Here is a 10732-nt window from a genome sequence, read left to right as displayed (position 1 = left end):
TAATGTATGCATATCTCACCTTATGTTCATATGTTCTCAAATGAACTTTTCAAATGCAAACAAACATGATTACAACTTACTGATTTTGATTCTTTGTGTTTCTTTTTTGAGAAATCTACTATACAGATTCTGAAGAAGAGAATGATGTTCATGAACATGATGATTGCCAGACCTGGAACAGAAGGGAAGAACAACATGTAAAACAAATAAAGGCAATCAGGAATAATTTTTACTTCACTGGTGAGTTGGATAAAAGTTGTAGTTATATATTACCTTTGTGGAGCTATCTTTTATTTGACATTAGGGAGTCGTAACAACCACCATGTTGGTAGTTCTCATAATACATGAGACTAAGGGCCGCTTTCACAGTCATTTTGTTTGTTTTGATCGTTACCAATGGCTGTTATCGCCGCTATAGTATTTCCACCTAAAAGTGGCCGATGGGGTAGTTGCGGCTACGGGGTTACCCTAGCCCCGCACCTTACCACACTCTCAACACCTCATGTTTCCTCTGCAGCCGCCACTACCCTATAGGCCAGTTTCACGTGGAAAACTAAAGCGTCGATCGCCGCCATTGGTAACAATCAAAACAAACAAAGTGAATGTGAAAGCGGCCCAAAAAGTCAAGCTCAGGGACACAGGCCACTCATGCACACCCTCAAACCTGCCAGTCTCTGCCTCACTCCTGTGCCTGACTCACAAGAATGAAGTACCAATACAGCAAGACATCTGTCATTATTACCATGCACATGTGAGGGATATTATGCATTAAAAAGTTGCGTAGAAAATTAAATGAGGGTCACAGTGACCTAGAGTAGCTGGACATCATGAAAGCCTATGTAAATGAATCCCAAACTATTAACACCAAGGTAGCCTACACAGAGATATAAAAGGCCTTCAACATGAGGCCACTTGGTGTATTCATGGTAGCTCCTGAGAACCAGTAATGTCTACCTGTCCATAAACCTATCAAACTAAGAGCTTTCAATCATATCTACACTGATTAAACAGATGCTGAATTTGTTCTATTTATCTACTACCCTACTTATAAACAGCTTTTTTTCTGCTTATCAAATGGAAGATGGAGAGAACATGGAGAGGAACAGTGCAACAAGACCTGGAAGTGTTAGAAATACAAGAAAGAAAAGAATATATTAAAACTATCTGGAAAACAAGACACAGAAAAACACAGGAACTGCAGCACAACTAAAGAAACAGCCTAGTGGGAGCTGATGCCAAGGCTTATCCCACGCCTACTACTGAACTGAACTGAACTGAGAAATAGAGAAAGGATTAGCTCTGGATTAAGCAAGATGGAGGAGGATCATCACAAGTCTAACCCCAAAAATGGGAGAAAATAAACTATAAATGAAAAAAAAGAAGAAAAAGAATCTGCTTATGAAATGGACCTCATGTTGCCTTTACAGCCACAAACAACCATGCAAGGAGAAAACTGTCTGGATAATATGACAGTGCATCAGGACCAACGTTGCCAGATTGTCGTACTCCGCTTCTTAACCCGGTAGCAGCGACGGGCTAAATTTGTGGCTTTACCGTGTAGCAGCAACGGGCCAAATTTGTGCCATGATATAAACTCCCAAAAAAAGATGATACATAATCTGATCACAAATCCTTTGATATATATTATGAAATGGTTTGCGTGAGGGGTGATTTTTTCTCATTTTTCTCGCTTAGAGGGACCATTAAGAAACATGATCCCTGCTGCTACCGGGTTAAATTCACCTATTTCAGACTAAAAACCGTCGCACCCATAAAACTAACGATACCCATTTCTAGTTATTGCTAAAATGTTAATTATAGTTTTTTATAATGGTTATGCGCTAGAAATAGGAAAATCCAGTGTGATAAGTACGATAACGTGGCATCCAAGATCAGGACTCACCGACGCTTCCGAGGGTGTACACAGGCAGGGTGAGGTCGTCCTTGTGAATGACAATCCAGCGCGTCATCCAGCCCAGCACGGCGATGCGGAACACTACGAAAGTGCCGATGTTGAGCATGGAGTTGAGGCGGTACTTGGGGTCCTGATTGCTCACGCCCATGATTTTGAGCAGTTGCCGGGTGTGCAGGAAGATGCTGTTCACCTCCACAAACAGCGCCACCACTGCGTACCTGGAATGCAACAGAGAACGTTTGCAATCTCGGCTCAATGATGGAAATTTCGGAGGGAAATTTTTACTTCTGTGACTAGATGTTTTCTTGTTACTAGAAAAAAAGAAAAAAAAATAAATAAATAAATAAAAAAAAAAACTCCCCATCCTGTCTATAGGATATGGAGCAAATTATTCTCTTGAGTTGTCTTCTTATTTCTATTCTTATTCTTATTATTATTATTATTATGACCAGTGATTAGGATGATAACTGAAAGGTTCATAAAGCAGAAACCTTTCTAACCTTGGGACTTTCTTGGAAAAAAAAGGGGCGTGCAATTTTTTCACTGATTTTTTTCTTTTTCATTTAGTCATTGGTCTGCCTCCTATGAAAAAATAAATAAATAAATAAAAAATAAAAAATAAAAAATCGTTAAGTTCAACTGCTTGCTAACTGGATGACTGCTACGTTAGATGATGAGGAATAAATATGAAATAGCATAAAAAGTTTCCCTAAGTAATTTTTTCTCCTGACGTAAGTAATATCGTCAACTTGAACTGCCTGCTAACTGGATGACTGCTACAAGAGAGCATACATTTTTTTCTCCGATATAAGCAACAACGTAAACTTAACCTGGTAGCAACGACGGGCCAAATTTGTGGCTTTACCGTGTAGCAGCAACGGGCCAAATTTGTGGCTTTACCGTGTTGTAGCAACGGGCCAAATTTGTGCCATGATATAAACCCCAAAAATAGATGATACATAATCTGATCACAAATGCTTTGATATATATTATGAAATGGTTTGTGTGAGGGGTGATTTTTTCTCATTTTTCTTGCTTGGAGGGACCATTAAGAAACATGATCCCTGCTCCTACCAGGTTATTAAGCTACACACTAACTGGACAACTGATACAATAAATGCTGAGGAATATAAATGAAACCATAAAAAGTTTTCCAAGGCACATAGGTAGTTTTTCCCTGATATAAGTAACACGGTGAATTTCAAATGCACACTAACTGGAGGACTGCTAAAACAGACACAAATAGAAGCCGCCTTGGCCCACTGACCCCACAAACATGGCGCTCCAGACTGCCAGGCCGAAGCACAGGATGACGCAGGTGTGGTGGACCATCAGCTCGTAGGAGGAGCGCTTGCGATGCCACAAGGCCATGTCCAGGAAGTCATGGATGAAGTAGCCTGGGAGGGCAACAGAACAGAACTGTAGACTCATCCCCAGAAAGCTTTACACATGACAATGTTTCAATAAATATTTCTTACAAAAAAAATATATGTTAAACTAGCGTAAGGCAGCGTTTGGTATGTTCACTCTTCAGGATTTAAGTTCATGCTTCTCAATTTATTTAATGGTGGGAGTGATAATGTGGCCTTGCTGGGAATGACTGGTATTCAGTAGACTAGAACAATAAGTTATGTAATATACCATCTCAGTTTTGCTTGATTTTGCATGAGACCAAGGACCACTCTGTCAATGCTGTTTACAGAGTTGTTCACAGTAATCTCAAAAGTATTCTCAAGAAACAAAAAATCCTTCCATGTACTGTATATTAGTTGATACTCTGAAACATTCTTTTCAATAATACCTAACTGAGGCACCACTATACAGCAGCTAACACCTGTGGGGGTTGGTGGGAGAACCATAACTATTGAGGTACTGCGAGCATAACCAACAGAGGAATGTGGTGGGCCAAGTCTACGATGGATATTATTGCCACACACCAAAAGATGCTGCTAAAAGGAAATTAAGGTGAACAAGTAACATCATGCACACCAGCACAAGAAAGATACATTTGAGGCAAAGCTATCATACAGTAGTTAGGGAAATAATTTGAAAAAGTGTTTTGCACAAAGCAATATGAATGGAAACCCCTTCCTCCACTTTTTAATATCATAGCGTAAAACTGTATATACAATTTAGGGGGTGAAAAATATTGTAAGACTTGCAACTAATAAAAATAAGCTTTAAGGTAGAATGCAGCAAGTGGCTTCAAAAAATGCTAAAATTATAGGAATTCAATTAGAGATTCCACACTTGTTTCAACGCCAGTGCTAGACATTCTCTGGAATCAGACTTATGAATATCTAATTAGTCGAACCAACTTAAGCGAGGAATAAAAGATGCAGCTACCATGGCAGTGCTGGGAACACACTATGAGGAACCACACTAGGGAGAGAGGTAATGTATGGTTGGTATGGGAGGCAAGTAAGATTCATGGAGAGCATTTTTACCATGGCAGGAGGGAACTCAAGTCCACCTGAAGGGCTCATCCTGCCTCCCTGCCAGCCAGTCATACAGTTCAAGGAGAGAGAGAAGCATCAGTGCACATCCTACATCTACACCTCATCCTCCACCAACACATCGTCACCCTCATAAAATAATCGCCTAAGTCATTTTTCAGCGATTTCCAGGTTTTTGTTTACATCAATTTTTCATCACGTGACGCCCATATTTGTATAGTTGCCTTCGTCATTCAGGGTTTGAGTGTTCTAGAATCGGCCTTTTCGTTTCTGCCTAAATCTGAAGCCAAATGAGATAATGACGGTTCTTTTTCTGATTTCCTGTAAAGTAGAAAATAATGAGGAGCTTTGTTTACGAAGGTGACGACATTTATCCTTCACGAGGCTGCAACATCCGAACACAAAAACAAGCACACATATCTCAAGAAAACTTAGCATATAGATGATCTGGAATTTCTTTTATTATTAGTGCATTGGGGCATGATTATCCTACATGTAAGACTTCCTATATGCCCTGAAAATCCCTTTGCTATTACCAGGGGTGAGGAGTCAGGGTTAAAATTTTCCGACTCCTACTCCGGGAAATTTTTAAGTTGCGACTCCGATTCCGACTCCGACTCCGACACCGGGAAATTTTAAAATTGCGACTCCGACTCCGACTCCGACTCTGACTCCGGCCTCCATGCCCCTCCCCCTCTATTGCAAATCTTTTTTATTTTATTTTATTTTTTAGATGCTTCCTGTAGTGCCGGTAGACTCTCTTGAGGTCTTTTTCTTACAAGTATTTACATCCAAATTACGTGTACTCTATATAGACACAATCTAGATAATGTAAAAGAAAAAAAACTTCACAACTACATTACACGATAAATGATTACTACGTTAAGGAGTCGAGGGTATTTTTACCGACTCCAACTCCGACCAAAAGTACCCGACTCCACACCCCTGGTTATAAGCACTCCCTTTTGCAATGAGGTAAGCAACATATATAATAAAGAAGAGAATACAGCAATTTACTATTCTACATATATAAGATTCACCGTATGTCCCTGTGCCAACACTTCCTTTCCTTTGCAATGAGACTTGAAACTGAAACGAAGGGTAAAACAAACACATCTAAAGCACTATATATATATAACCTTAGTAGTACGTGGATGATCAATAAGTGTTTTGTGTTGTTTATTTCATGTTGTTGCTTTTGTCAATAATTTCCTTTTTTTTCCATTTTTCATAATACTATGTACTTCCTTTAACCGTTCTGGGCTAGTTTCTACCTCCTGAAATCATGGAATAAAAATCTATGCCTTTCCTACACTTTGCATATCCTGAGAAAGAGAGAGAGAAGACTTTTTTTCATGTCATTGTTGTTCTTGTCAATAGCTTTCCTTTCCTCTTTTCTCATATTTTTTTTTATAATTTCTGGGTCAATTTCTGTCTCTTAAAACCCCTTAGCGACGACTATGACACTCACAGTTGAGTTGAACGAATGTTTTTCTACAACTTTTATTCAATGGGATTCATTCCAGAATGAAAAAAATATATATATATTTTTCGAGTTTCACTGTAATTTTGGCTCTCTGTAGGGAGTAAATTTCCTGGTCAAAGATTGTAAAATATTTTTTTCTGACTCCATCGTGATATAATGAGCAGCATTACTTCAGTAAAGTTTCCTGTGCGTCGCACCAGTAAAACCTTGGAATTTGGGGGGAACATTGGAATTCCAACCAAACGGTCAGTCCAAATCATAATCTGATTTCACAGTTGAGTTATACGAATCATTTTCTACAACATTTATTCAATGAGATTAATTCCAGAGTGAAAAAAAACTACAAACAATTGTCAAAATTATTTTTCGAGTTTCACTTCAACTCTGATTGGCTCTCTGTAGGCAGTAAGGCTCCTCGTCAAAGATTATAACATATATTTTTCACACTCCATCGTGATAAAAGGAGCAACTTTTCTTCAATATTTTTTTTTCTGTACTCGCACCAGTAAAAAGTTGAAATTTTCGGGAATCATGGAATTCCAGCCAAATGCGACAACCTAGAAAGAAACGGATTTCTCAGCAAGGAGCGCCAGAAAATTTTCTAAGAAACATCTTCCATGAGCTGCCGTCATACAGTTTATCAGACGTGGGCACTGAGCATGTCGCTAGCGCCGGAGAGCGAAAAGCTTTCCGGAATTTGAAAGGTGTGCGTAACTATGTTTGTCTAGGCATACGTGACTAATTGGCACCTCTTTTGTTTCCGCGACTTTCCCCTACCATGCATGCTAAAAATAGCCTGAGCCATGCTTATCGGTCTCTGATTTATCGCTCCCCTCCCTGCCCCACTGACCAAACAAACAGGATATAGCCCTACACTGCCCTCGTGACCACCAACATACACAAATGTAAGTGTTCATATTTGTTTTCATTCATCCTTCTATGCCGAAAAAAAAAAAATCCAGTTTTACCACAACTTTGGCTCTCTCTAGGCAGTAAATTACCTTGTAAAAGATTATAAACTATATTTTCCAGACTCAATCGTGATAAAATGAGCAACTTTTTTTCAATAAATTTTCCTGTACGTCGCACCAGTCAAAAGTTGGATTTTGGGGGGATCTGGATAAATTCTGCAGTAGTTTTCTTCCAGGTGTGATGAGTAAGATTTGGATCACTGCACACATGGGCAAACAACCTAAAAGTGAATGAGAGAAAATAAATGCTGGGCAGGTGAGAGTTGGTGGGCCAGAAGATGCTCATGATCAGCGCAACGAAAAACACACCGAGTATATGTTCACCAATCAGCACACCTTTTAACCCGGTACCAGCGACGGGCCAAATTTGTGGCTTTACCGTGTAGCAGCGACGGGCCAAATTTGTGCCATGATTTAACCCCCCTAAAAATAGATGATACATAAACTGATCACAACTGCTTTTATATATATTATGAAATGGTTTGTGTGAGTGATGATTTTTTTTCTCATTTTGCTCACTTAGGGGGACCATTAAGAAACATGATCCCCGCTGCTACCGGGTTAATAATATCCGGGAGAAGAAAAAACTGCCCTCAAAAACTTATCTCAGGAATAAAACTTAAGTAACGTAAAAAGTTTTCTTGATAACAGTAAGAAGTTAACTATTATAAACCTTCCCTGTACAGCAAAAGATAAACAAACAGATAGGTTGACATGGGGAGGGAACACTCACACCCAAAACTTATATCAATCACAGAGAACATTAAGGTGCTGAAAACAGGTACATTCAGTAGAAGGGGAAGGAAGGGTTATTTAGTGAATAGGCAAGACCAAGGGAACATTTAAATAGAGCCTTAATTAATGCTGAAAGGCCAAAGGGAATAATCATTAGAGTTGGACACATTGATTGATACGTAAATCTGGTAACAATTATTAATATGCAAAGGTGAGGTAAAGTTGGACGCAATTATTATTATGCAAGGTCATGTTAAGGACAATAATTATAAACATGTAAAGTGGGTAATAATTGTTAATGTGTAAAGGTATAAGTAAAGTTGGTAGCGATCATCAACACATGGGCAGTTGGCGATGGGTGGGCAGAACCTAAGTCTATATATACCAAGTCAAGTCACTCTGCTTCAAAACCGCGACCGGTACACGCAGGAGGCGGTTTTGGGGCGGAGCAGCGGGATGACGTCACTTGGAGCCCCCCCCAAAATACCCGTCAGTTCAGGGGTGACTAAAGTTGGGGCCGTATGTGGACTCTGGATGTGCATTCTCGCCTTCTTTCACAGCGCGTTCAGGCAAGCCACTGACGAAAAAATGTCTTTTTATTGTGTTATTGCGTGACTGTAATTTCATTGATTACTGTGGGGTGTGAGGGAGGGCATGTTGAAGTTATTGATTTAAATTAGTGTGCCTTTCCTCGTTTTCTCTAAATCCCTGTTTCTACATTCTCTAGTTTGGCTCCAAGCAGTGTCACGCATAAACCACGCCTCGGCCGGGTCTCCTCCCACAAACCTGCGTATGACTTGACTCGGTGTATATAGACTTAGGGCAGAACGAGGGAGCACGTGTGGGGGAGTCAAGGGAGGAAAGATAACACTTCAATAAGAATGACATATAATAGCTTACTCAGTCTTTTGGAGCTAAATGGGTCACTCTATCTATGTCCTAAACATTAAAGGTCGTCTCATAAGACATTTCACCGCCCAAGAACACCTATTTGACAAGGCGTTCGGAGGAATTGTGGGCATTTCCGGGAGTAGTTTTATGACCCTGGTGGTAGTTTGACCCTTCTTCTGTACCGTGAACCTGAAGAAACTCTCATTATAACCCGACTGACCCCCTCTTTGACCTTTAGAAACAGCTGATGTGAGAAGCGAAGGTGTCTTATAAAACCGACCTAAAGCTTTTGTAGTCTGCTGAAATCCAAACAAGGAAACCTATTTATCTTAACCACTGAAGATATTTAACAGGATCTGAAGATGTACTAAAGGTTTAAAAGATAGTTAATTCGTTATCAATGCGTGGCTTCTTTGATGTAACCTAATGACCTCTCACTTAAGTAAAATTTGGGGCTTTTTTTTTTTTTTACAACAAAGGAGACAGCTCAAGGGCACAAAAAAAGGAAATAATAATAAAAAAAAGCCCGCTACTCGCTGCTCCTAAAAAGAATCCAGAGTTGGCCGAAAGAGGGGTCAATTTCGGGAGGAGAGGTGTCCTGATACACTAATTTGCGCATGGCCTCATTGTTCATCTCCGTCTCATTGGCCCTTGAACTTGTAGTAAGAACCCACCACCCCGAGATACAGGGCCAGTGTGACATCCGGGTTACCACAGTTTACATTCCCCAGACTTCCTTAGCACACTCGGCTCACAACCAAGAGAGCCCGGGTTCGATTCCCGGGCGGAGTGGAAAAATGTGGCCGGCTTTTCCGATACCCTACGCCCCTGTCCACCCAGCAGTGAATGGGTACCAGGTATTAATCGGGGGTTGTGTCCCGTCTCCTGGGGTCTGTTCCCTTCTATAACTCCTTCCCCCTCCTATCTCTCTCCGACATATGACCACAGATGTTGCGCTGACTAAACGAAACCTTCCAACTTTTTCCCTAGACTTCCCAAGATACCAGTTCATCAACCAGCCAGAACGGGAGGATAAACACCTGGGCTCGAACCCTGGGCCAGCGGATTCGTAGCTATAGTGAAACCAAATTGTCGAGTCCGTTTTGGCGTTGGCTCCCGCGGGTCCATTTCTCCCCTCTGCTCTGCCACACAATCCCAACACCTATTTTTTCCTCTCATATGTTACCTATAGCTTATATATGAGAGGAAGAGATAGGTGTTGGGACTGTGTGGCAGAGCAGAGGGGAGGAAAGGACCCGCGGGAGCCTGCGCCAGACCGGCCTCGGCATATTTGGAAGAGGCGTGTTATGGAGCATTAACCCCTTGACCGCGGATTTCCTACAAGACCTCACCAAGCTACAGGAATGGAACAAAAAGTGGCTGCTACAATTCAATGAGGAAAAATGTAAAGTCCTGCACCTTGGGAGAGGATATCCAGCATACCAATACCACATGGGAAACACTCCACTATCCACCACAGAAGCAGAGAGGACCTGGGACTATATGTTACCAGGCTACCAGTGAAAGCCGAATCCGTGCTAATCGCAGCGGACGGGTTAAACCACCTTCCCACACCATCCCATGTTTTCTTCACTTTTTGGGTGTCTCTGCTGGCAACTTACCCACGGAGAAGGAGATCAGCATGTGGGAAGAGTTGGAGTATGCATTGATCAGGTCTTCCGCAAGCTTCGGGTGCTCATAGAAACTGTAAGGAAAGAAGAACAGTGTTAAAAGGAATATGAGATTGAAAGGGGGAGGGAGGTAAGAGGAGGGCGAGGAGGGAGGATTGGGGACACTTTTCACATACTATTAGAGTTAGTGTGTGTGTGTGTGTGTGTGTGTGTGTGTGTGTGTGTGTGTGTGTGTGTGTGTGTGTGTGTGTGTGTGTGTGTGTGTGTGTGTGTGTGTCTAAATTCTTCCCTTCCTTCCTTTCTTTCTTCTCTGCTTTTCTCCCCAATCATTCATGTTAGCTTATACAGACATTATGGTAAGCTCTTGTGTGCCTAAATCCTTCCCTTCCTTCCTTTCTTCTCTGCTTCTCACCCCAAATCACTTCTATGGATATTATGGTAAGATTGTGTGTCTAGATCCTTCCCTTCCTTTCTTTCTTCTTTCCTTCTCTCCCCAGATCACTCATGTTAGATGATACAGACATTATGGTAAGCTCTTGTGTGCCTAAATCCTTCCCTTCCTTCCTTTCTTCTATGCTTCTCACCCCAAACCACTTCTGAAGACATTATTGTAAGCCTGTCTGTGTTTACATTCTTCCCTTCTTTTC

The 10732-nt window shown here is 41.1% G+C and overlaps 1 protein-coding gene across 1 annotated transcript in view; it reads right to left on the bottom strand.

Moving 5' to 3' along the window:
• The window catches only part of LOC126980669 (TLC domain-containing protein 2-like), a 74310-nt gene that overhangs the window by 10270 nt on the left and 53308 nt on the right, over positions 1–10732 (bottom strand). The window contains exons 2-5 of the mRNA XM_050830786.1: positions 10077–10159; positions 3183–3312; positions 1904–2133; positions 81–172 (exon numbers count right to left, since the gene is read on the bottom strand). Coding sequence (XP_050686743.1) covers positions 81–172; positions 1904–2133; positions 3183–3312; positions 10077–10159 — 535 coding nt within the window. The remainder of the gene's footprint in view (positions 1–80; positions 173–1903; positions 2134–3182; positions 3313–10076; positions 10160–10732) is intronic.

Source organism: Eriocheir sinensis, chromosome 45, assembly GCF_024679095.1.
Source record: "Eriocheir sinensis breed Jianghai 21 chromosome 45, ASM2467909v1, whole genome shotgun sequence".
NCBI classification, from domain to species: domain Eukaryota; kingdom Metazoa; phylum Arthropoda; class Malacostraca; order Decapoda; family Varunidae; genus Eriocheir; species Eriocheir sinensis.
Note: the sequence above shows the minus strand (reverse complement) of the source record. Positions and strands in the feature narration are given on the sequence as shown.